Source organism: Pristiophorus japonicus, chromosome 7 (assembly GCF_044704955.1).
Source record: "Pristiophorus japonicus isolate sPriJap1 chromosome 7, sPriJap1.hap1, whole genome shotgun sequence".
NCBI lineage: Eukaryota > Metazoa > Chordata > Chondrichthyes > Pristiophoridae > Pristiophorus > Pristiophorus japonicus.
The window spans coordinates 95,436,782-95,464,089 of record NC_091983.1 but is presented as its reverse complement, the minus strand read 5'-3'; the positions used below and the strand labels follow the sequence as shown (position 1 = coordinate 95,464,089).

The following is a 27,308-nucleotide window of genomic DNA, read 5'->3' as shown; positions in this document are numbered from 1 at the left end:
GTGCTGTGACTCCCTCCAGATGCTTATGCACAGCTGCACCCAGGCTCTCCCATGACTCCCTCCAGATGCTTATGGAGGGAGTCATGGGAGAGCCTGGGTGCAGCTGTGCACTGCTCGTCAGTGTTTGCAGCACCTCAATGCTACAGAACACCGTCAGAAGAACTGTCAAAAGCAATGTGGGCATGGTCCCTTTAAGTAAACTGGTTGATGACGCGTCATCAAATGACATCATCAGACCGGCTTCCTCTTAATTGGAACAAGCCCCATCATCGGAAGATTTGGGTCAGAGCGTGGGTTCGAGTCGGGAGCGGGCTTACCACACGCCACCAGCCCCGGCCGCATCAACCCCGCCACCAGTTCCCAACACCCCTCATTTCCCACCGATTATCATCATCTCACTCCCAAAAAGATCACCCATGGCCCACCCTGTCCAGCTACTGCTCCACATCAATCCTCCCTTTCCTCTCCAAAGCACTTGGATACACCATTGCCTTTCAGCTCCCTGCTCAGGTCACCCACAACTCCATCCAAACTAACTCAGTTAGTGGAGTTCTCAGCCCAAAGTCTACCGTGACTGACACGCTATCCTTCCTAATCCTCCTCAACCTCTCCACAGCATTCAACGCACCAATTACCCTCTACTATCTCTCCAGTCTGTGAGATTACCCTTACATAGTTCTACTCCTGTGTCGCCCAACACAGCAAGCACATCTCCAGAAATGGCTTCTCCTCCCTCATATGGTCACCTCTGGAGTTTCTCAAGGATTCATCCTTAGCCTCCTATTCATCCTCATTTACATGCTACTCCTCTAATATTATCTGTAGACACAGATGTATACATTCACATGTTTAATGAGGACATAGAACTGCACTTCTCCAATGCTGCTTTGTTTTCATGACTTCCTCCGTGCTGGCTGTCTGCCTATTTGACAAGTTGGTGAGACTTTCTCTTGGGAATGTCAAAGTACTAATTTCTAAAGTTTCCCTTTAATAATATTTAGCCATTAGGTGTACATTGTTCAATAACATATGAAAATTGGCCATAATCTCTCATTAATTAGTATACACAAAAACTGCTGTAAACAAGGCAGCTTCATGCAATCAGCAAAAGCTAAGCCAGGACTAGTTTTTCATCAGCAACCAAACATCAAAGAACACCCCTAATATGCTGAGCATACTCAGTTGTATACTGAAAACTCTCAGGCCTTTCAATATTCATAACAGGGCACCCAAATAAAATTAACATAGAAATCAACATATTTATACTGCATTGCTCCAAATTTTAAAAAACCACAATGAATACCATCTCTATTTAAATGCATAGTTTGAATACAAGATAAGATAAATACAGAATACCTGCAAAATCCAATGCACACACATCTGAATATCAAACTTCTTTGTTCACTCAGCTCTTTAATATTCAAAAAAACCTCCAACTTTTTAAAAACGACTTGAGGAAAGCCAAGACAAGAAACAACTTAAGATGCAAAGAAGCCAAACAGCAAGATAAATAACATTAACTGCAAATTAACATCAAGAGTTGAAAACAAAACTTAAAATACACAAGTTGTCCTCACATATCCCAGCGAAGTTTCCTCTGTTCAGATCAGAATTATTCAACGCGAGACAATTGATGAAATAGTCATGGACAGAAAGAGAAGACATCTATATTAGGTGCTAGCACAAAGAAAAGCTCATATGTACTGAGAAAGCATTAGGGAGTTGTCCAAAATTCATTTTTGTAACAAGGTATTTCTGGAAAGAGAAAGAGGACAATTTCCTGACAATATCCATTAATTTTTGTAACGAAAGCAGAAAATAAATCACATCATCTCTGTTCCCCGTCCCCCATTCATCAGTTTCAGGAAAACCAATCACAAAATCCTTCAGGTGCTGCCTCCCAATGCAAATATTTCCATATACAACTGGCTTCACTAAAACTCTATCCTTGGAAACTATACCAAAAATGTTATAGTAAGGTGCTAGTTATGAAGAGTTTTACATAGTTCCTGATCAAATGTAGGAGCTATAAAAAAAAAAGGGTCACTTCACAACCTCGAGTTTAAAAAAAATATGTTCCTGGGATATGGGCAATACTTGTAATGCTACATTTATTGTCCACCCCTAGTATTTGAGAGAGAGGAACAATATGACATTTATTTATCTAAATGATTTCTGGACATCACCCAATTGCTAGTTATTTAGATGGTATTTTGCAATTTTGTAGGCGCTGCTTATAAATTATGTATATTTTACTTGAACACCTATGCAAACTAAATTGCGTTTATAATTCATGTTTGAGGAATACAGCAGTATTTCTGCACCAGAGTCAAAGTATAAATCCATCCACTTTATCGCACAAATGCAACATTTAAATTTGGAAAATTTTCACGAATTATGTGAAATAAAACAAACTATTTGAAAGCAAAGCTGATTTGTTACTCAAAAGATCAACTTTAATGCATTTTATAGTCAGTATGGGCAGAATACAGCTCAAAGGACAGCCAATTCATTAAATTTGAGCACAAAAAGCACTATGTACTTGTGGCTGAAAACATACCATTGAAATAACCAGTTTCTGTAGTTGGCTCTATGCAGCTAAACATCTCGACATGTTATTAAAAAGGAAGGAGGAGGTGTTTGAAACAAAGACAGACTGAGGCACATAGCTGCACTAGTCAGATGAAATTTTGCTTGCATTTGAAAGGCCATCAGTGGTGCCTATAGCTTCATCATGTTCCTTCTCCCTTTTTTGCAGGCTAAAGACATTACTCTTCTTGTCATACCTTACAGTGATTTCACGCTGTGGTGATTACAGTAAATTCGTTCAGGATTTATCAAGTATTTCATTATCACACATGGGAGGAAAGAAATAAAAATGAAAGTCATTCTCATTAGCGGGATCATTCAATATCAAGCTGCAACTGTTCAAGTACAAAAAAGCATTCTGTGTGCATTTTGCCATGAATAAAGCCAGTCTTCACTTCTTTTTTGATTGATGTTATGGTGGAGGCCATGCTTCCTAAAATATTCCATTATATACATCATATTGATTTGTGTGGAACCTGACTACACATGTTGCAAATAAATGCTTTTTACTGAAATTAAAATTATAATATTGCCTGTGATTACTTACATTATCAATTCTATTTTATAGCATTTAGTATTATAGATTTTTACTAATCATTTTTGCTCAGTAGAAAATGTGCATTTGTAAAATGCATATAGCATTCAGTGATCAAAGGTTTCAAATACATATCCCAAATGCCATGTTAATCATTATGAAAATATGTCATTAAAAAAACCTCAAAATGAACAAAGGAAAAAATGGAGTGAAATGTGGCTTTGGGAGTTAAATTTAAAAAAAAATCTAAACAGTGACTCCATAGGCAACATCTGGTCTAACAGTACATTCAAAGATAGGAAGATTACCCACCTTGTAGGATATTTATTCTTAGAAGAATGCATCCTGCACACAATGAAGAGTGGCCTAATTCACCCGGGATTTATAATTTAAAAAAAAGGGAAAACTTTCCATTAAAGATGTTTTTGGAGTATGACACCAGAAGACCAACTTTTGCAGTATCAAAGGGCTAGTTTCACAACAGTTGTGACAATTCATTTTTGCCGGATATCTTGTATTAGGGAAAAAAAACTAACAAAATGCCCTCCATACAAGGCCTGAGGGGATAGCAGCGTGGCAGTTTCCCACCTCGCTGTTGTTAAACGTTCCGCCGCTCCTGGGCCTCTGCCTCACTGCTGAGCTCCTCGACTCCGACCCTAACACTACCGCTCCTCGACTGTGACCCAGGAGTGGTGGTGTCGGAGTCGAGGAGCAGCGGGGTTGTGGCCCAGGAGCAGTGGGGGTCAGAGGCGTGGTCGGAGTTAAGGAGCGACGGGGTCGTGGGCTAGGAAAAGTGCAGCATGGGCCAGCCCACACTGCGATCTATGGATAGTAGGAGTATGTGTGCGTACTAGGTCCGTGCAGCAGAGCTTGGTCTCCAGTCATCTTGGTTAACCCTTGCCACTGGGCCAAGACCTTGCTCTGTCAAGCCTGTGGGGTTGCTGGTGTGCAATGGCCACTCCACATTAAAATAATCCACGCACAGGCATCTTCCACCCTTTAGGATGTAGTTCGGGGCCTGGAATGTCAGGTCCCTCATTGAAACACCTGTGAACTCATCCCTTTTTGGTGTGGAAGCAGGTCACATTTAGAGACCGCATGGATGAATTACAACAATTGTACATTCCTGTCTGGCGTAAAAATAAAAAAGGGAAGGTGGCTCAACCGTGGCTATCAAGGGAAATCAGGGATAGTATTAAAGCCAAGGAAGTGGCATACAAATTGGCCAGAAATAGCAGCGAACCTGGGGACTGGGAGAAATTTAGAACTCAGCAGAGGAGGACAAAGGGTTTGATTAGGGCAGGGAAAATGGAGTACGAGAAGAAGCTTGCAGGGAACATTAAGGTGGATTGCAAAAGTTTCTATAGGTATGTAAAGAGAAAAAGGTTAGTAAAGACAAACATAGGTCCCCTGCAGTCAGAATCAGGGGAAGTCATAACGGGGAACAAAGAAATGGCAGACCAATTGAACAAGTACTTTGGTTCGGTATTCACTAAGGAGGATACAAACAACCTTCCGGATATAAAAGGGGTCAGAGGATCTAGTAAGGAGGGGGAACTGAGGGAAATCTTTATTAGTCGGGAAATTGTGTTGGGGAAATTGATGGGATTGAAGGCCGATAAATCCCCAGGGCCTGATGGACTGCATCCCAGAGTACTTAAGGAGGTGGCCTTGGAAATAGCGGATGCATTGACAGTCATTTTCCAACATTCCATTGACTCTGGATCAGTTCCTATGGAGTGGAGGGTAGCCAATGTAACCCCACTTTTTAAAAAAGGAGGGAGAGAGAAAACAGGGAATTATAGACCGGTCAGTCTGACCTCAGTAGTGGGTAAAATGATGGAATCAATTATTAAGGATGTCATAGCAGTGCATCTGGAAAATGGTGACATGATAGGTCCAAATCAGCATGGATTTGTGAAAGGGAAATCATGCTTAACAAATCTTCTGGAATTTTTTGAGGATGTTTCCAGTAAAGTGGACAAAGGAGAACCAGTTGATGTGGTATATTTGGACTTTCAGAAGGCTTTCGACAAGGTACCACACAAGAGATTAATGTGCAAAGTTAAAGCACATGGGATTGGGGGTAGTGTGCTGACGTGGATTGAGAACTGGTTGTCAGACAGGAAGCAAAGAGTAGGAGTAAACGGGTACTTTTCAGAATGGCAGGCAGTGACTAGTGGGGTGCCGCAAGGTTCTGTGCTGGGGCCCCAGCTGTTTACATTGTACATTAATGATTTAGACGAGGGGATTAAATGCAGTATCTCCAAATTTGCAGATGACACTAAGTTGGGTGGCAGTGTGAGCTGCGAGGAGGATGCTATTAGGCTGCAGAGTGAATTGGATAGGTTAGGTGAGTGGGCAAATGCATGGCAGATGAAGTATAATGTGGATAAATGTGAGGTTATCCACTTTGGTGGTAAAAACAGAGAGACAGACTATTATCTGAATGGTGACAGATTAGGAAAAGAGAAGGTGCAACGAGACCTGGGTGTCATGGTACATCAGTCATTGAAGGTTAGCATGCAGGTACAGCAGGCGGTTAAGAAAGCAAATGGCATGTTGGCCTTCATAGTGAGGGGATTTGAATACAGGGGCAGGGAGGTGTTGCTACAGTTGTACAGGGCCTTGGTGAGGCCACACCTGGAGTATTGTGTACAGTTTTGGTCTCCTAACTTGAGGAAGGACATTCTTGCTATTGAGGGAGTGCAGCGAAGATTCACCAGACTGATTCCCGGGATGGCGGGACTGACCTATCAAGAAAGACTGGATCAACTGGGCTTGTATTCACTGGAGTTCAGAAGAATGAGAGGGGACCTCATAGAAACGTTTAAAATTCTGACGGGTTTAGACAGGTTAGATGCAGGAAGAATGTTCCCAATGTTGGGGAAGTCCAGAACCAGAGGTCACAGTCTAAGGATAAGGGGTAAGCCATTTAGGACCGAGATGAGGAGAAACTTCTTCACCCAGAGAGTGGTGAACCTGTGGAATTCTCTACCACAGAAAGTAGTTGAGGCCAATTCACTAAATATATTCAAAAGGGAGTTAGATGAAGTCCTTACTACTCGGGGGATCAAGGGTTATGGCGAGAAAGCAGGAAGGGGGTACTGAAGTTTCATATTCAGCCATGAACTCATTGAATGGCGGTGCAGGCTAGAAGGGCTGAATGGCCTGCTCCTGCACCTATTTTCTATGTTTCTATGACACGAGGGACTGCCTAATACTATACTAGTGCAGTACATGAAGAATGCCGACATTGTAGATGAAAAACGACCCTAGAAGCTAGGTTGTCCTTCTTAATTCGGCATTCCCCACACACTGTTGGAGACTAACTCGAGTCGTACCTCAATATGGAGAGGGAGGTTTCTGATGGAAGACTGAATAACCACTTGTATTTATATTGTGCCTTTAATGTAGCAAAAGGTCTCAAAAAGCTTTGTAGAAATGAGACCACCAGCACTGGAGAAAAGTAGTGGAGCTAGTTGATGAGGTGGTCAAGGATGTAGTTTTGGAGGAGGCTTTTCAAGGTGGGAAACAGTAGCAAGCCAGAGTAGTTTAAGAGTGTCCCAGAATATAGGCAATGACTGTTCATGGCTCTGCAACTAAAGGTGGAGTGGAGAAATAAAGGAAGAGTTGAGGTTGCAGATGGACGTAGGGCTGGAGGAGGTTGCAGAGATAGGGTGGCAGAGATAGTTACTGAAAGGACATATTGCCGACGATTTTGAATTCCATGCATTGCGAAGGGAGAGTGAAGGTCAGTGAGGACAGGAAGACCAACAAGGATTACAGTGTAGAGGTTGAATATGGAGATGCATGCTTCAGCAGCAATGGGGGAAAGTGAGGCAAAGTTAGAGTTGAACACTGCCTTGGAGGTGGAAATAAGCATTTTTGGAGATGGAAAGGACATGAGGGTTGAACCTCAGCTTAGGGTCAAATAGAACTCTTACCGTTGCACAACATCAGGTTCAACCTCAATAAGCAGTCGATGAGGGAGATGGTTACAGGAGCTACAGCATAGCGTTTTGGGAAGATGTTTCTTAGAAACATTCTGGTTCATCCACAACAGTTGCATTGGAGCAGAGAATGGTGGCAATGGGATAGAGCATGGACGTTAAACATTTGGAAACCTATTCCATGCCTACAGTTGATGTCACCAAGAGACGGGGGCCAAAATTCCCCGCCATCCGAAACTGGTCGCACCTACCACTTTTGTTGTGTTTTCACCGCCGCGGTGGATGAGGTGGGCTCTTGCACGAAATTCAGCTCTTTTGTCATTTTTTTTTCCTGAGCGGACTGGAAGTCGGTCATAATGGGGCAGAGGGCAGATGATCGATCACAAGAGGGGCAGAAGTGGAGGCGGGACGGAGTCTCCGCCACAGTCAGTCATCAGCGTAAAGCTGATTACATCATGACGCTTCTGCATCACCACGCTTCTCCCCTTCACTTAAAGGGGAGAGCCTCTGCGAGCTCTGCGATTATTTTAGTTAGGTCCACTGGGCCACCAGGGAGAGTTTTGGCTGGGCCAGTGGCCTGGCACACAAGAGGGGGTGCCAGGCTGCCTGTTGGCGGCACGGCCGAACTTAAAGGGGGAATAATTGTCGGGCCGACCAGGCAGTCGGCCGACAAAAAAAAAATATGGCGGCAGTGCACCCTCTCCTTGAATGGCCGCCACACAGTCAATGTCACACACACTGCAAACACAGTGCACCGACAGAAAAAACTGTCGGGGGCATCGCTCGGCGGCCCAAAGATTTTTCCCCCTGAATTTATTAGCTTGAGGTACGGGAGATCGGCGGTGCATGCTTTGATGACATACTTAGGAGGGGTCGGCAACAGTGGGGCAGAAGTGGAGACTGCCAGAAAAAGCACATAGGAGAATTTCGCAAGCAGCGGCCATTCGACTCCAAATCAGCGGCCATTTGACTCCGCCACGTGGCCACCACTTTCCACCAGTAAGAGGCATTTTCAGGAGACCGAATTTCGGCCTCAGGATGTAGACAAGGAATGGTCGGGGGGCCAAAGGCAGGTCTCTGGGGATTCCCAAGGTCACAATGCAAAGCAGGAAGATAAACCATTGTAGGACACATGCTGCTGCATTGAGAGTTAAGGATGGAACGAAGCAAGGTGTCATGTCACAGAGTTGCACCATGGGGACGAGATGGTGGAGGGAGGATGGAATGGTCAGTTGTGTCGAATGATGCAGAGAAGTTCAAGACACTGAGGAATAGCACATCGCAGTTGCAGTTACAAAGGATGCCATTGGTGACTTTGAGCAAGACCGTCTCAGTGGTTTAGAAACCAGACTGAAGGGATTTAAACAAGGAATAAAAGGGAAAAGTGGACGTGGATCTTAATGACAAAGATATGTTTGAAAATCTTGGGAAGGGGAGAGAGTTTAAAGATGGGACAGAAGATGAGGGGGTAAACAGATGAGGGGATAAGCTTTTTAAGAAGCAGGATGATGCCAGTTTTTGGAAGCAGGAAACAAAGGAGCCATTGATGTCAGTGAGCCTAGGAAAAGTCGCTATGTTGCCAGGAGTTGGGTGGAGGGCATAGGAGGCATTGATGAGCAATGGCAGACATTTGAGGAGATATTTCATAACTCGCAACAAAAATATAACCCAATGAGAAGGAAAGACTGAGAGAAGGGATAACCATCTGTGGCTAAGAAAATAAGAGATGTATCAAATTGGAAATAAGGGCTTACAATGTGGCCAAGACTAGTGGGAGGCCAGAGGATTGGGAAACATTTAAAAGCCAGTAAAGAACGACTAAAAAAAAAAGAGGGGGAAGATACATTATGAAAGTAAACGAGCAAGAAATATAAATCAGATAGTAAGAGTTTCTACAGGTATATAAAAAGGAAAAAAACATGTGGCTAAAGTAAATGTTGGTCCCCTAGGGGAGGAGACTGGAGAATTAATAATGGGGAACAGGGAAATGTTGAACAAATATTTTGGTAGAAGACACTAAAAACATTCTAATAGTGGATAATCATAGAAACATAGAAAATGGGTGCAGGAGTAGGCCATTCGGCCCCTCAAGTCTGCACCACCATTCAATAGGATCATGGCTGATGATTCACCTCAGTACCCCTTTCCTGCTTTCTCTCCATACCCCTTGATCCTTTTAGCTGTAAGGGCCATATCCAACTCCGTCTTGAATACATCTAACGAACTGGCATCAACAACTCTCTGCAGAAGAGAATTCCACAGTTTAACAACTCTCCGAGTGAAGAAGTTTCTCCTCATCTTGGTCCTAAGTGGCTTACCCCTTATCCTTAGACTGTGACCCCTAGTTCTGTACTCTCCCAACATCAGGAACATTCTTCCTGCATCTAGCCTGTCCAGTCCTGTCAGAATTTTGTATGTTTTTATGGGATTCCCCCTCATTCTTCTAAACTCCAGTCAATACATGCCCAGTCTATCCAGTCTCTCCTCATATGTCAGTCCTGCTATTCCGGGAATCAGTCTGGTGAACCTTCGCTGCACTCCCTCAATAGCAAGAACGTCCTTCCTCAGATTGGAGACCAAAACTGAACACAATATTCCAGGTGAGGCCTCACCAAGGCCCTGTACAGCTGCAGCAAGACCTCCCTGCTCCTATACTCAAATCCCCTGGCTATGAAGGCCAACGTGCCATTTGTCTTCTTCACCGTCTGCTGCACCTGCATGCCAACGTTCAATGACTGATGTACCATGACACCCAGGTCTCGTTGCACCTCCCCTTTTCCTAATCTGCCGCCATTCAGACAATATTCTGCCTTCATGTTTTTGCCACCAAAGTAGATAACCTCACATTTATCCACATTATACTGCATCTGCCATATATGTGCCCACTCTCCTAACCTGTCCAAGTCACCCTACAGCCTCTTAGCATGCTCCTCACAGCTCACACCGCCACCCAGCTTAGTGTCATCTGCAAACTTGGAGATATTACTCTCAATTCCTTCATCTAAATCATTGATGTATATTGTAGTGCTAGTGCTGTTGGGGAGGAGTTAAACTAATATGGCAGGGGGACGGGAACCAATGCAGGGAGACAGAGGGAAACAAAAAGGAGACAAAAGCAAAAGACAGAAAGGAGATAAGTAAAAGTGGAGGGCAGAGAAACCCAAGGCAAAAAACAAAAAGGGCCACTGTACAGCAAAATTATAAAGGGTCAAAGTGTAATAAAAAGGCAAGCATGAAAGCTCGGTGCCTCAATGCAAGGAGTATTCGAAACACAGAAGAGGGCACTGAGCTCGTTAGAATGGGTGAGAGCTCAGATGAACAGGATCCCAAGAAAGAATGCAAAAGGCAGGAAGCAACAGAGCAGAGTAGCACTGGGGTAAGTGTAAACCACAAGGTGATAGGAAGGGACAATATGTATGAATATAAAGGGGCTGCAGGAGGGGTCAAAACTAAAAATCATTGTTTAAAAACTAGTATTAAAACACTATCTAAACGCACGCAGCATTCGAAATAAAGTAAATGAGTTGACGGCACAAATCATTACAAATGGGTATGATTTGGTGGCCATTACAGAAACGTGGTTGCAGGGTGGCCAAGACTGGGAATTAAACATACAGGGGTATCTGACAATTCGGAAAGATAGACAAGAAGGGAAAGGAGGTGGGGTAGCTCTGTTAATAAAAGGAAGATATCAGGGCAGTTGAGAGAGACGATATTGGCTCTAATGAACAAAATGTTGAATCATTGGGCCCAAGTTTCCACATGATTTGCGCCTGATTTTTTAGGAGTAACTGGTGGAGAACGGACTATATTAGAAATCGCAATTCTCCACATTTTTTTTTCTGCAGTTCTAGTCAGGTAGAACAGTTCTACTTTGGAACAGAATTTTTTCTTCAAAAGGGGGCGTGTCCGGCCACTGACGCCTGATTTCAAAGTGAAAACATACTCCAAACTAACTTAGAATGGAGCAAGTGAAGATTTTTGTAGAACTGAAAAAACCTGTTTTACACATTAAAAAAATCAGGCGCAGGTTGCAAATTAGGCGTCCAGAACGAGGTGGGGGGGGGGGAAGGGAAGTCATTAAATTCTACAATAAATCCTTATTTATACTTCTACAAATATTATACAAATAAATCCAACCTGAATAAACATTTATAAGCAAAGAAAAGATTAAATAAACCATCTTCCTACCTGTGTGAAAGTGCTTTAGTCAGCTCAGCGATGTGGCGTCGTTCCCGCGAATGGGAGGGTGGGGCAGGCAGGCAGTAACCAGGCAGCAAGCAGCCTTCCACTTGAGGTGGAAGCCTTACAGTCAGCTCAGCGTCGTTCCCACGAACGGGAGGGAGGGACGGAGGGGCAGACAGGCAGTAACCAGGCAGCAAGCAGGCAGCAAGCAGCCTTCCACTTGAGGTGGAAGCTTTACAGTCAGCTCAGCGTCGTTCCCGCGAACGGGAGGGAGGGGGGGGGGCAGTAAGCAGGAAGCCTCAGTGCTGATGGCAATGTGGTTTTATTAAAAAATGTTCAAAAATTAAACAGCTACAAAGAACTACAAAAATGGCCGAGTGCCAATGTTTCCTTCACACTGCGCGTGTGCGAACGCTCCAACGCGCACGCGCAGCATTGCCGGCAGGAAAAAAACTAATTTAAATAGCACCCGCCCCCTCCCACTTACAAAATCGGCGCGAGTGTAGGCTCCGCCCCCCTGGGCGCCGCGCCAAACAGACAAGGAGCTGCAGGGCTCTCCAGAAACGCAAGTTTTTTTTCCGGCGCCGTTTTAGGCGCGAAAAACGGGCGCCCAGCTCGGAGGGGCGCCCGTTTTTTATCGTTTGGAAACTTGGGCCCATTGTGGGTGGAGATTAGAGATAGTAAGGGGAAAAAGTCACTGGTGGGCATAGTTTATAGGCCCCCAAATAATAACTTCACGGTGGGGCAGGCAATAATCAAGGGAATAATGGAAGCATGTGAAAAAGGAACGGCAGTCGTCATGGGGGATTTTAACCTACATATCGATTGGTCAAATCAAATCGCACGGAGTAGCCTTGAGGAGGAATTCATAGAATGAATACGGGATTGTTTCTTAGAACAGTATGTTACAGAACCTACAAGGGAGCAAGCTATCTTAGATCTGGTCCTGTGTAATGAGACAGGAATAATAAACGATCTCCAAGTAAAAGATCCTCTAGGAATGAGTGATCACAGTATGGTTGAATTTATAATACAGATTGAGGGTGAGGATGTAGTGTCTCAAACGAGCATACTATGCTTAAACAAAAGGGACTACAGTGGGATGAGGGCAGAGTTGGCTAAAGTAGACTGGAAACACAGACTAAACGGTGGCACAATTGAGGAACAGTGGAGGACTTTTAAGGAGCTCTTTCATAGTGCTCAACAAAAATATATTCCAGTGAAAAAGGGCGGTGAGAGAAGGAATAACCAGCCGTGGATAACCAAGGAAATAAAGGAGAGTATAAGGTGGCCAAGGTTAGTGGGAAACTAGAAGATTGGGAAAATTTTAAACGACAGCAAAGAATGACTAAGAAAGCAATAAAGAAAGGAAAGATAGATTACGAAAGTAAACTTGCGCAAAACATAAAAACAGATAGTAAAAGCTTTTACAGATATATAAAATGGAAAAGAGTGACTAAAGTAAATGTTGGTCCCTTAGAAGATGAGAAGGGGGATTTAATAATGGGAAATGTGGAAATGGCTGAGACCTTAAACAATTATGTTGCTTCGGTCTTCACAGTGGAAGACACAAAAACCATGCCAAAAATTGCTGGTCACAGGAATGTGGGAAGGGAGGACCTTGAGACAATCACTATCACAAGGGGGGTAGTGCTGGACAGGCTAATGGGACTCAAAGTAGACAAGTCCCCTAGTCCTGATGAAATGCATCCCAGGGTATTAAAAGAGATGGCGGAAGTTATAGCAGATGCATTCGTTATAATCTACCAAAATTCTCTGGACTCTGGGGAGGTACCAACGGATTGGAAAGCAACTAATGTAACGTCTCTGTTTAAAAAAGGGGGCAGACAAAAGGCAGGTAACTATAGGCCGGTTAGTTTAACATCTGTAGTTGGGAAAATGCTTGAAGCTATCATTAAGGAAGAAATAGCGGGACATCTAGATAGGAATAGTGCAATCAAGCAGACACAACATGGATTCATGAAGGGGAAATCATGTTTAACTAATTTACTGGAATTCTTTGAGGATATAACGAGCATGGTGGATAGAGGTGTACCGATGGATGTGGTGTATTTAGATTTCCAAAAGGCATTCGATAAGGTGCCACACAAAAGGTTACTGCAGAAGATAAAGGTATGCAGAGTCAGAGGAAATGTATTAGCATGGATCGAGAATTGGCTGGCTAACAGAAAGCAGAGAGTCTGGATAAATGGGTCCTTTTTGGGTTGGAAATCGGTGGTTAGTGGTGTGCCACAGGGATCAGTGCTGGGACCACAACTGTTTACAATATACATAGATGACCTGGAAGAGGGGACAGAGTGTAGTGTAATAACATTTGCAGATGGCACAAAGATTAGTGGGAAAGTGGGTTGTGTCAAGGACACAGAGAGGCTGCAAAGAGATTTAGGTAGGTTAAGCGAATGGGCTAAGGTTTGGCAGATGGAATACAATAATCGGAAAGTGTGAGGTCATCCACCTTGGAAAAAAACCCAGTAAAAGGGAATATTATTTGAATGGGGAGAAATTACAACATGCTGCGGTGCAGAGGGACCTGGGGGTCCTTGTGCATGAATCCCAAAAAGTTAGTTTGCAGGTGCAGCAGGTAATCAGGAAGGTGAATGGAATGTTGGCTTTCATTGCGAGAGGGATGGAGTACAAAAGCAGGGAGGTCCTGCTGCAACTGTACAGGGTATTGCTGACGCCGCACCTGGAGTACTGCGTGCAGTTTTGGTCACCTTACTTAAGGAAGGATATACTAGCTTTGGAAGGGGTACAGAGACGATTCACTAGGCTGATTCCGGAGATGAGGGGGTTACCTTATGATGATAGATTGAGTAGACTGGGTCTTTACTCGTTGGAGTTCAGAAGGATGAGGGGTGATCTTATAGAAACATATAAAATAATGAAAGGGATAGACAAGATAGAGGCAGAGAGGTTGTTTCCACTGGTCAGGGAGACTAGAACTAGGGGGCACAGCCTCAAAATACGGGGGAGCCAATTTAAAACCGAGTTGAGAAGGAATTTCTTCTCCCAGACAGTTGTGAATCTGTGGAATTCTCTACCCAAGGAAGCAGTTGAGGTTAGCTCATTGAATGTATTTAAAATCACAGATAGATAGATTTTTAACCAATAATGGAATTAAGGGTTACGGGGAGCAGGCGGGTAAGTGGAGCTGAGTCCACGGCCAGATCAGCCATGATCTTGTTGAATGGCGGAGCAGGCTCGAGGGGCTAGATGGCCTACTCCTGTTCCTAATTCTTATGTTCTTATTATGTTCTTATGAATGCGTGGCTTGAGGAATGGTGCAGAAGGGAGGGATTCAAATTCCTGGGACATTGGAACCGGTTCTGGGAGAGGTGGGACCAGTACAAACCAGACGGTCTGCACCTGGGCAGGACTGGAACCAATGTCCTCGGGGTAGTTTTTGCTAGTGCTATTGGGGAGGAGTTAAACTAATATGGCAGGGGGATGGGAACCTATGCAGGGAGGCAGAGGGAAATAAAAGGAAGGCAGAGGCAAAAGATAGAAAGGAGAATAGTAAAAGTGGAGGGCAGAGAAATCCAAGGCAAAAAATAAAAAGGGCCACATTACAGCAAAATTCTAAAGGGGCAAAGTGTGTTTAAAAGACAAGCCTGAAGGCTCTGTGCCTCAATGTGAGGAGTATTCAGAATAAGGTGGACAAATTAACTGCACAGATAGCAGTTAATAGATATGATGTAATTGGCATCACAGAGACGTGGCTCCAGGATGATCAGGGCTCGGAACTCAACATCCAAGGGTATTCAACATTTAGGAAGGTTGACAGAAAGGAAAAGGAGGCCGGGTGGCGTTACTAATTAAAAGAGGAAATTAATGCAATAGTAAGGAAGGACATTGGCTTGGATGATGTGGAATCGGTATGGGTGGAGCTACAGAATACCAAAGGGCAGAAAATACTGGTGGGAGTTGTGTACAGACCACCAAACAGTAGTAGTGAGGTTGGGGACAGCATCAAAGAAGAAATAAGGGGTGTGCGCAATAAAGGTACAGCAGTTATCATGGGCGACTTTAATTTACATATAGATTGGGCTAACCCCCAAACTGGTAGCAATGAAGGAGGATTTCCTGGAGTGTATTAGGGATGGTTTTCTTGACCAATATGTCGAGGAACCAACTAGAGAGCTGGCCATCCTAGACTGGGTGATGTGTAATGAGAAGGGACTAATTAGCAATCTTGTTGTGCGAGGCCCCTTGGGGAAGAGTGACCATAATATGGTAAAATTCTTTATTAAGATGGAGAGTGACACAGTTAATTCAGAAACTAGGGTCCTGAACTTAAGGAAAGGTAACTTCGACGGCATGAGGCGTGAATTGGCTAGAATAGACTGGCAAATGATACTTAAAGGGTTGACGGTGAATAGGCAATGGCAAACATTTATAGATCACATGGATGAACTTCAACAATTGTACATTCTTGTCTGGAGTAAAAATAAAACAGGGAAGATGGCTCAACCATGGCTAACAAGGGAAATTAAGGATAGTGTTCGATCCAAGGAAGAGGCATATAAATTGGCCAAAAAAAAACCCAGCAAACCTGAGGAATGGGAGAAATTTAGAATTCAGCAGAGGAGGACAAAGGGTTTGATTAGGAGGGGGGGAAATACAGTCCGAGAGGAAGCTTGCCGGGAGCATAAAAACTGACTGTAAAAGCTTCTATAGATATGTGAAGAGAAAAAGATTAGTGAAGACAAACGTAGTTCCCTTGCAGTCAGAGTCAGGTGAATTTTTCATGGGGAACAAAGAAATGGCAGACCAATTGAACAAATACTTTGGTTCTGTCTTCACGAAGGAAGACAGAAATAACCTTCCAGATGTACTAGGGGACCAAGAGTCTAGTGAGAAGGAGGAACTGAAGGATATCCTTATTAAGCGGGAAATTGTGTTGGGGTAATTGATGGGATTGAAGGCTGATAATCCCCGGGGCCTGATTGTCTGCATCCCAGAGTACTTAAGGAAGTGGCCCTAGAAATAGTGGATGCATTGGTGATCATTTTCCAACAGTCTATCAACTCGGGATCAGTTCCTATGGACTGGAGGGTAGCTAATGTAACACCACTTTTTAAAAAAGGGGGGAGATAGAAAACGGGTAATTATAGACCAGTTAGCCTGACATCAGTAGTGGGGAAAATGTTGGAATCAATTATTAAGGATGAAAAAGCAGCGCATTTGGAAAGCAGTGACAGGATCTATGTCAGCATGGATCTATGAAGGGGAAATCATGCTTGACAAATCTTATGGAATTTTTTGAGGGTGTAACTAGTAGAGTGGACAAGGGAGAACCAGCGGATGTGGTGTATTTGGACTTTCAAAAGGCCTTTGACAAGGTCCCACATAAGAGATTGGTGTGCAAAATCAAAGCACATTGTATTGGGGGTAAGGTACTGGCGTGGATAGAGAATTGGTTGGCAGACAGGAAGCAGAGAGTCGGGATAAACGGGCCCTTTTCGGAATGGGAGGCAGTGACTAGTGGAGTGCTGCAGGGCTCAGTGCTGGGACCCCAGCTATTTACAATATACATTAATGATTTGGATGAAGGAATTGAATGTAATATCTCCAAGTTTGCAGATGACACTAAACTGGGTGGCGGTGTGAGCTGTGAGGAGGATGTTAAGAGGCTGCAGGGTGATTTGGTTGGATGAGTGGGCAAATGCATGGCAGATGCAGTATAATGTAGATAAATGTGAGGTTATCCACTTTGGAGGCAATAACACGAAGGCAGAATATTATCTGAATGGCGGCAGATTAGGAAAAGGGGAGGTGCAACGAGACCTGAGTGTCATGGTTCATCAGTCATTGAAAGTTGGCATACAGGTACAGCAGGCGGTGAAAAAGGCAAATGGCATGTTGGCCTTCATAGCTAGGGGATTTGAGTATAGGAGCAGGGAGGTCTTACTGCAATTGCACAGGGCCTTGGTGAGGCCTCACCTGGAATAGTGTGTTCAATTTTGGTTTCCTAATCTGAGGAAGGACGTTCTTGCTATTGAGGGAGTGCAGCGAAGGTTCACCAGACTGATTCCAGGGATGGCTGGACTGATGTATAAGAGACTAGATCAACTGGGCCTTTATACACTGGAGTTTAGAAGGATGAGAGGGGATCTCAGAAACGTATAAGATTCTGACGGGACGGGACGGGACGGGACAGGTTAGATGCAAGAATGTTCCCGATGTTGGGGAAGTCCAGAACCAGGGGACACAATCTTAGGATAAGGGGTAGGCCATTTAGGACTGAGATGAGGAGAAACTTCTTCACTCAAACCTGTGGAATTCCCTGCCGCAGAGAGCTGTTGATGCCAGTTCATTGGATATATTCAAGAGGGAGTTCGATACGGCCCTTACGGCTAAAGGGATCGGGGGGTATGGAGAGAAAGCAGGAAAGGGATCGAGGGGTATGGAGAGAAAGCAGGAAAGGGATCGAGGGGTATGGAGAGAAAGCAGGAAAGGGATACTGAGGTGAATGATCAGCCATGATCTCATTGAATGGTGGTGCAGGCTCAAAGGGCCAAATGGCTTACTCCTGCAGCTATTTTCTATGTTTCGATTCTGGAGATGAGGGGGTTGCCTTATGAATATAGGTTGAGTAGGTTAGGCCTATACTCATTGGAGTTCAGAAAAATGCAAGGTGATCTTATCGAAACTTGGAAGATAATGAGGGGGCTTGACAAGGTGGATGCAGAGAGGATATTTCCACTCATCGTCAAAACTAAACACGAGGGGACATAATCTCAGAATAAGGGGCCGCCCATATAAAACAGACGAGGAGGAATTTCTTCTCTGAGGGTTGTAAATCTATGGAATTCTCTGCTCCAGAGAGCTGTGGAGCAGACTACAGCTGTGAAGGCTGGGTCATTGAATATATTTAAGGCGGAGATAGACAGAATTTGAGAGCGATAGTGGAATAAAGGGTTTTGGAGAGTGGGCAGGGAAGTGGAGTTGAGTCCATGACCTTATTGAATGGTGGAGCAGGCGCGAAGGGCCAAATGGCCTACTCCTGCCCCTATCTTATTTTCTTATGAGGCAAGTCTCAAAATAAGCCTAATAAAGGGCTTGTGGGGAGAAAAAAAGGGAGAGAAAAGCAGCATAGTAACCTTAGGTCAGGGCTGGTAAGGGGAAAGCTGCAGCCATCAGAAGTCAATGGAAAGGAGAACTGGGTGAGGTATATTGTGGGTACCTGTTTTGCACCCTTGAAGTTAAAATTTTACTCACTAACTTAAAAAACATCTTAAAGGAGGTTGTCCTTATGTAATTTTAATCCCAAGAGAATCCGGGCACCTGCCACTCCAATTTAGCAATGTGTGGAAGATGCTGAATGAAGACGGCAACATTTATACCAACTGCTTCAGCAACAGCAATTACTACAATTCTGCTCAACAGTTCCCAAAGCTTTGCTTTAGTTGAGAATTCAATTTGCCCCAGAATTATTTTGGCTAATTCCTACCCTGTGAAGCTCCATATCAGGAGCACAAAAATATAACTGCCCACATTTTGTGGGCGGAGGCTCCTCGCGGGCGGATGCCTCCAACCTGCAAAAAATCTACGAACCTACCTTGTGGTCCGTGGAATTGCGGTCCTAGGCCTCTACACATAGGCCTGCGTAGAGGCCCACATATCCCAGGGACGCATGCGATTCACAAGCGCTCCTGGGATGACGTGGGTCGGTCCAACCAATGAAAGTAGGGGGATCCCCATTCATTCTTATGGCAGAAAAGGAGGTGGGCGTAGCTCTGTTAATAAAGGATGAGATTAGTGCAGTCGTGAGAAATGATATTGGTTCAGAAGATCAAGATTTGGAATCAGTTTGGGTGGAAATAAATAATATGGGAAATAAGTCACTGTTGGGAGTAGTCTATAGGCCCCCGAACAGTAGCTACTACTGTAAGACAGAGTATAAATCAAGAAATAATGGAGGCTTGTAAGAAGGTGCGGCAATAAGCATGGGTGATTTTAACATCCTGATTTGCCAATTCAAATTGGCAAAGGTAGCCTTGAGTAAGAGTTCATCGAATGTATTTGGGATGGTTTCCTAGAACAATACATTGTGAAACCAACCAGGAAAAAAACTATTTTAGATCTGGTAATGTGTAATGAGACTGGATTAATGATCTCATAGTAAAGGATCCTCTTGGGGTCATAGCATAGTAGAATTTCAAATTCAGTTTGAGGGGGAGAAAGCTAGGTCTCAAACTCATATCCTGAACTTAAAAAGGCAATTACAAAAGGTATGAAGCCAGAGTTGGTTCAGTGGACTGGGAAAATATATTATAGGGGAAGACGATAGAAAAGCAGTGGCAAACATTTAAGGAGATATTTCGTAACTCTCAGCAAAGATATATTCCAGTGAGAAAGAAAGACTAAGAGAAGGATGAACCATCCGTGGTTGATTAAGGAAGTAAAGGATGGTATCAAATTGAAAATGAAGGCATAAATGTTGCGAAGAATAGTGGACGGCTTGAGGATTGGAAAATTTTTAGAAACCAGCAAAGGATGACTAAAAAAAATAGTTTGAGAGTAAACTAGCAAGAAATATAAAAACAGACAGGAAGAGCTTCTACAGATGTATAAAAAGGAAGAGAGCAGCTAAAGTAAACATTGGTCCCTCAGAGGACGAGACTGGGGAATTAATAATGGAGAACAGGGAAATAGCAGAGACTTTGAACAAATATTTTGTATCGGTCTTCACGGTAGCCGACACTAAAAGTATCCCAATAATTGATAATGAAGGAGTTACTGGGGGGGGCGGTGGAAAGAAGAGAGGAGAAACTTAAAACAATCACTATCACTGGAGAAAAAGTACTAGGCAAACTATTGGGACTAAAGATGGACAAGTCCCCTGGATCTGATGGCCTGCATCCTAGGGTTTTAAATGAAGTGGCTGCAGAGATAGTGGGTGCATTGGTTGTAATCTACCAAATGTAACACCGCTATTTAAGAAAGGAGGAAGACAGAAAGCAGGAAACTATAGATCAGTTAGCCCAACATCTGTCCTTGGGAAAATGTTGGAGTCCATTATTAAGGAAGTAGTAGCAGGACATTTAGAAAATCATAATACAGTCAAGCAGAGTCAGCATGGTTTTATGAAAGGGAAGTCATGTTTGACAAATTTGCTGGTGTCCTTTGAGGATGTAACACACAGAGTGGTTAAAGGGGAACCAGTGGATGTGGTGCATTTGGATTTCCAGAAGGCATTCAATAAGATACAACATAAAAGATTAGTGCACAAGCTAAGAACTGGGGTTGGGGGTAATAGATTAGCAAGGATAGAGGATTGGCTAACTAACAGAAAACAGAGAGTCGGGATAAACGGGTCATTTTCAGGTTGGCAAACTAACTAGTGGGGTGTCACAACTATTTACAATCTATATTAATGACTTGAATGAGGGATCGAGTGTAATGTAGCCAAATTTGCTGATGATACAACGATATGTGGGAAAGTTGTGAGGAGGACGCAAATAATCTGCAAAGGGATATAGACAGGCTAAGTGAGTGTGCAAAAATTTGGCAGATGGAGTATAATGTGAGAAAATGTGAGGTTATCCACTTTAGTAGGAAAAATAAAAAAGCAAATTATTATTTAAATGATTACAAAATGCTGAGGTGCAGAGGGATCTGGGGATCCTTGTACATGAGACACAAAGTTAGCATGCAGGTACAGCAAGTAATTAGGAAGGCAAATGGAATGTTGGCCTTTATTGCAAGGAGGATGGAGTATAAAAGTAGGGAAGTACTGCTACAACTGTACAGGGCGTTGGTGAGACCACACCTGGAGTACTGTGTACAGTTTAGGTCTCCTTATTTAAAAGGAGGGATATACTTGCATTGGAGGCAGTTCAGAGAAGGTTCACAAGGTTGATTCCGGAAATGAAGGGGTTGTCTTATGAAGAAAGATTGAGCAGGTTGGACCTATACTCGTTGGAGTTTAAAAAGAATGAGAGGTGATCTTATTGAAACCTATAAGATTCTGAGGGGGCTTGACAGGTTAGATGCAGAGAGAACTAGGGGGTAGAGTTTCAGAATAAGGGGTCGCTCATTTAAAATGGAAATGAGGAAGAATTTTTCTCTCAAGAGTCATGAATTTTTGGAATTCTCTATCCCAAAGAGCTGTGGAGGCTGGGTCCTTGAATATATTTAAGGTGGAGAGAGACAGATTTTTGAATGATAAGGGAGTCAAGGGTTGTGGGGAGCAGGCAGGAAAGTGGAGTTGAGGCCAAGATCAGATCAGTCATGATCTTATTGAATGGCGGAGCAGGCTCGAGAGGCTAAATGGCCTTACTCCCATTTCTTATATTCCATTTCTACGGAGCTACCATAAGTAAATGGGAATATGCCCAACACACACAAATATAGAAAATAAAAAACATTACATATTTAAAATTTATTAAAATGCAATTTAATTAAATATTTTATACCAAAATTTATTTTTTGAATTAAAAAAGTTAACAGGGCTAAAAATAAACTTACCTTAATGGGCACGATTTTTAACATATAAATGAATGATAACATTTTATTTTTCTATTTAAAAAAAAACTCTTATGCTGATAAAAGCCAGCCTTACACCTGCTTTTACCAGGGTAAGAATTTCAAGGGCATTCGCTGGGCAAATAGTCCAACTTTCCGCTCACGAAGGCACTTTACTTTTGGATGCGTGCAATCAGTCAAGTGCACCTCATAGGAGCCGCAAATTCAGCCCCAATATCTACTCTTGTATCTTTTGTTTAATTAGTTACTCATTTTGTGATGTGAAATGGTCTTCCTTTGGAATCTCAGATCAGATAGCCGCACGCAAATAATCGAATATTAGGCGTGTTCTGCTGGGCTAGATTTGTACTATTAGTGAGAGAAGAGCATACACTCATGGCAAACATATTAGTCAATATAACAATATAATTATGAACAATAATGCAAAACATTACTGCAATTTTTCAAAATCAAAAAGTAAACATGCAAGAAAACAGCATTTTTATTAAGGATAAGCACATTATGGAAAAGAAAAAAAATAGTCTGATATGATTACCATTTTAGAATAGTCATGATCCATACCTACCTTTTCCAGCTGACAATGGACATGCTGGACAATCAGGTCAAGGGCAACAAAGTTTTCTCCACCTGACAAAAAAAAACAGAGGTGCATCTGTGAAACTGAGATGCTAATTAAACAAAAGATACAAGAACTCACTTAGTGACAATTCAGATCAGTAAATTCTTATTTTTAAGCTGCAACTAATGTGAGCACCACAGCAACATTTTTGGAAATGAATCAAAAAAATGGTGGGAAAATTTGTTGCATAATATTGGGTGACAATATTATTGTAGTATAGTCCATGAACCTGGTTTTCCAACAGCTGGATCCGATTCAACTGTTAGGTTCCAGGATCCAGGTATAATGGCAAGATTCTAGGAAAAATTGGATTACATGGCTCATGTGTCTTCATTCTTGGAATGATGTGCATCCTTCACACACACAAAAGTATAGTCTAGGTTGATAAGTATGAAGGAACCAATGTGCTGACTACATGGAAAAACATAACTGTGACATTGCACATAGGCAATATCACGTGTGGGTGCTGATTATGTGGTCCTATCACACTGGCAGCAGGAAAGCTGCATTTCAAAACGCAAGTAACATGGGGACTTGAAGTTCCAACGACAATTAATTTAAATTGTTAGAATATACTCCTTGCACATAATTGGTCCAGGTGCAGATAGTATTGCCCACACTTTAGTTGCACTAAGGATTACTGAGGACACTTAAATGCAAGTAGCCTCACAGGGAGATAAAAACTCTTCCAACCTTCAGAAACACTGAAAATAGTTTAAGCACCTTTCCAAAAGCTGAATAGAGGAGAGGAGAAAGAAATTCAATGTAGATGCACAAGACTGAGTCTATAGGCAAGTGATGATATGGTACACCATTCGAACTCAGTTTTATGACTGACAAAGTATGAGGTAGAAACAAATGGCTGCCTGGTTTGACATTCCAGGGCATCCAACCGACAAGACAGCAGTGTACCATGCCTAGCATTGCATACAGTACCTTTAGGACCCAGGTACAATTTACCAGGTATACAGCCCAAGATTACATACCACAAAATGCTGCTTTCAAACCCATTCCAGTTAAAGCTTGCCCATGCATAGGCTTCCCACAACCTTACAGAATTTTCATTGCATCTCATGCATAATCACACTGTGGCAGGACACACATTTAACTTAGAACTTGCAATTGAAAGTGTTGCCACACACATCATCCAAGAGTTTCACCCATCAAGTTTCATATTTTACAAGGAATTGAAATGACACTGGAAGTCTGTATTGCCAGGAGCCTGTTGTTTCACCCTTTTTGATTATGGTCACCACATCGGCCCATTTCCAATCTACTAGTATCTGCCCAGTGTTTAGTGCCCCCTCATAATGCTTGCCAAGAGTCTCAAAATTGCCTCCCTCGTCGCTTACGGTATTCTGGGATCAATCTCTGCAGGAAGATGTGGACATTCTAAGGTGGGCTTATTAAGTCTCTTCTGGCTGTGGAGCACGAGGATAAGATTATAGCACTTATCGATTCTGACAAGTCACTAACCTAAGCTGATTTTAATTTCTGGGCTTCGTTATAATAGGATTGGCAGGCTGTCCGGCCAATTGTGACAGCAGCAAGCCACTAACCCAGCTGTACCGTGCAATTTCTAGCAGCTCTAAAAAGTTAGCATATCTGAAGGGCTAATGCACCTCTTAAAAGGGAGCTTTAAAAAAGGAGCCAGACAAAAAGCAGAAAACTATAGACCAGTTAGCCTAACATCTATGGTTGGAAAAATGTTGGGAGTCCATTTTTAAAGTAGTAGTAGCAGGATATTTGGAAAAGCAAAATTCGGTCATGCAGAGTCAGCATGGATTTACGAAGGGGAAGTCATGTTTGACAAATTTGCTGGAGTTCTTTGAGGATGTAACGAACAGGGTGGATAAAGGGGAACCAGTGAATGTGATGAATTTGGACTTGCAGAAGGCATTTGACAAGGTGCCACATAAAAGGTTATTGCACAAGATAAAAGTTCATGGGGTTGGGGGGGAATATATTAGCATGGATAGAGGATTGGCTAACTAACAGAACAGAGTGTTGGGATAAATGGTTCATTCTCTGGTTGGCAACCAGTGACTAGTGGGGCGCCGCCAGGATCAGTGCTGGGACCCCAACTATTTACAATCTATATTAACGACTTGGAAGAAGGGACTGAGTGTAACGTAGCCAAGTTTGCTGACGATACAAAGATGGGAGGAAAAGCAATGAGTGAGGAGGACACAAAAAAATCTACAAAAGGACAGATAGGCTAAGTGAGTGAGCACAAATTTGACAGATGGAGTATAATGTTGGAAAATGTTATTATTTAAATGGAGAAAGATTGTAAAGTACTGCAGTACAGTGGGACCTGGGGGTACTTGTACATGAAACACAAAAGGATAGTATGCAGGTACAGCAAGGTGATCAGGAAGGCCAATGGTATCTTGGCCTTTATTGCAAAGAGGATGGAGTATAAAAGCAGGGAAGTCTTACTACAGCTATATAATGTATTGGTGAGGCCACACCTGGAATACTGCGTGCAGTTTTGGTTTCCATATTTATGAAAGGATATACTTGCTTTGGAGGCAGTTCAGAGAAGGTTCACTAGGTTGATTCCGGGGATGAGGGGGTTGACTTATGAGGGGGTTGACTTATGAGGAAAAGTTGAGTAAATTGGGCCTCTACTCATTGGAATTTAGAAGACTGAGAAGTGATCTTATCGAGACATATAAGATTATGAGGGGGCTTGACAGGGTGGATGCAGAGAGAATGAGCCCCAAGTTTCGGGCCGCGCCGAGAACGGCGCAGCCCCGACCTGGACACCCGTTTTTGGTGCCACAAACTTACCTATTCTCCGGCTCCCTGCAGGTCGTTTGGAGCTCGGCGCGGCGCAGCGCAACACAAGCTGTGGGGGGGCGGAGCCAGGTCCCTGTGCTGAAAACAGTGCCGGGACATCTGCACATGCGCGTTACAGTGGGCGCGCATGTACAGTAGCTCCAGGCGCCCAACACTGTGTGGGAGGGGCCTGAAGCATGCAGCCCCCAGCTCTCACTGGGGTTGCATCGATAAGGCTCCTCCCACGCCCAGCTCCTGCTTCCTCCGGACCGGACCCGACCCGACTTGACTCCCACTCCCACCGCCAGCAACCCCCAGACCGCTCCCAGCCCCTCCCCTCCGGAACCGACCTCTGCTTCCCCTGCTCCCGGCCTCCGTTCCCGACCGCCCCCCCACCCCCGACCGCCCTCCGCTCCTGACCTCCGACCCCCCCGCCCCGACCTGCGCTCCCGACCCCCCCGGACCCCGGACCCGACGCCACCTACCTGTCAATCCGGTAAGTCTAAGCTCGAAGTCTTGGGCCTGGTCCGTTTAGCCTCTCCCTTTCTCTCTCTCTCTCTCTCTCTCCCCCTTCTCTCCCCTCTCTCCCTTCCATCTCTCCCCTCCCTCCCTCCCTTCCCCTCTACCTCCCTCCATTCCCCTCCCTCCATTCCCCCCCACCTCCCTCCCCACACCCCACCTCCCTCCATTCCCCCCCACCTCCCTCCCTTCCCTTCCCCCCTTCCCCTCTCCTTCCCCTTCTCCCCCCCCCCCTTCCCCTTCCCCTTCTCCCCCCTTCCCCTCTCCTTCCCCTTTCCTTCTCCTTCCCTCCCCCTTCCCCTCTCCTTCCCCCAGCTCTCACTGGGGTTGCGTCGATAAGGCTCCTCCCACGCCCGGCTCCTGCTTCCTCCGGACCGGACCCGACCCGACCCGACTTGACTCCCACTCCCACCGCCAGCACCCCCCGGACCGCTCCCAGCCCCTCCCCTCCGGAACTGACCTCCGCTTCCCCTGCTCCCGACCTCCGCTCCCGACAGCCCCCCCACCCCCGACCGACCTCCGCTCCTGACCTCCGACCCCCCGGCCCTCCGCGCCGACCCGCGCTCCCGACGCCACCTACCTGTCAATCCGGTAAGTCTAAGCTCGAAGTCTTGGGCCCGGTCCGTTTAGCCTCTCCCTCTCTCTCTCTCTCTCTCTCTCTCTCTCTCTCCCCCTTCTCTCCCCTCCCTCCCTCCCTTCCCCTCCACCTCCCTCCATTCCCTCCTACCCCCCACCTCCCTCCATTCCCCCCCACCTCCCTCCCCACCTCCCTCCATTCCCCCCCCACTTTCCTCCCTTCCCTTCCCCCCCTCCCTTCTCCCCCCTCCCCCCCCTTCCCTTTCTCCCCCCTTCCCCTCTCCTTCCCCTCCTCTCTCCTCTCCTTCCCCTCCTCTCTCCGCTCCTTCCCCCCCCCTCTCCGCTCCTTCCCCCCCCCTCTCCGCTCCTTCCCCCCCTTCCCCACCTCTCTTCTCCCACCTCCCTCCCCTCTCCCCCCTTCCGCTTTCCACCTCCCGCTTTCCCCCTCCTCCCCTTCCGCTTTCCCCCTCCCCCCCTTCTTCCCCCTTCCCCCCTTCTTCCCCCTTCCTCTCCCTCACCTCCCTCCATCCCTCCCCTCCTCCCCCCCACCTCCCTCCTCCCTCCATTCCCCCCCCCACCTCCCTCCCCTCCTCCTCCTCCTCCCCCGCTCCTTCTCCTCCCCCCATTCCCCTCCCACCCCCTCTCTCTCCCTCTCCCCCTCCCCACCCCCTCTCTCTCCCCCCTCCCCCTCTCTCACCCTTCCCCTCTCTCCCCTCCCACCCCCTCAACCCCTCTCTCTCTTCCCCCCCTTCCCCCCCACCCCCTCTCTCTCCCCCACACCCTCCTCCCCCCTCCCCTCCCACCCCCTCTCCCCTCCCCCTCCCACCCCCTCTCCCCTCCCTCTCCCCCACACCCTCCTCCCCCCTCCCCTCCCACCCCCTCTCCCCTCCCTCTCTCTATCCCCTCCCTCTCTCTATCCCCTCCCACCCCCTCTCTCTGCCCCACTCCCACCCCCTCTCCTCCCCTTCCTCCCCTCCCCCTCCTCTCCCACCCCCTCCCCTCTCTCCCCCCCACCCCCTCTCTCCCCCCCTACCCC

At 45.1% G+C, this 27,308-nt stretch overlaps 1 protein-coding gene across 1 annotated transcript in view; it reads right to left on the bottom strand.

The window, feature by feature from the left end:
• The window catches only part of LOC139266598 (uridine-cytidine kinase-like 1), a 117,922-nt gene that overhangs the window by 38,742 nt on the left and 51,872 nt on the right, over positions 1–27,308 (bottom strand). The window contains exons 8-9 of the mRNA XM_070884194.1: positions 22,340–22,401; positions 2,787–2,803 (exon numbers count right to left, since the gene is read on the bottom strand). Coding sequence (XP_070740295.1) covers positions 2,787–2,803; positions 22,340–22,401 — 79 coding nt within the window. The remainder of the gene's footprint in view (positions 1–2,786; positions 2,804–22,339; positions 22,402–27,308) is intronic.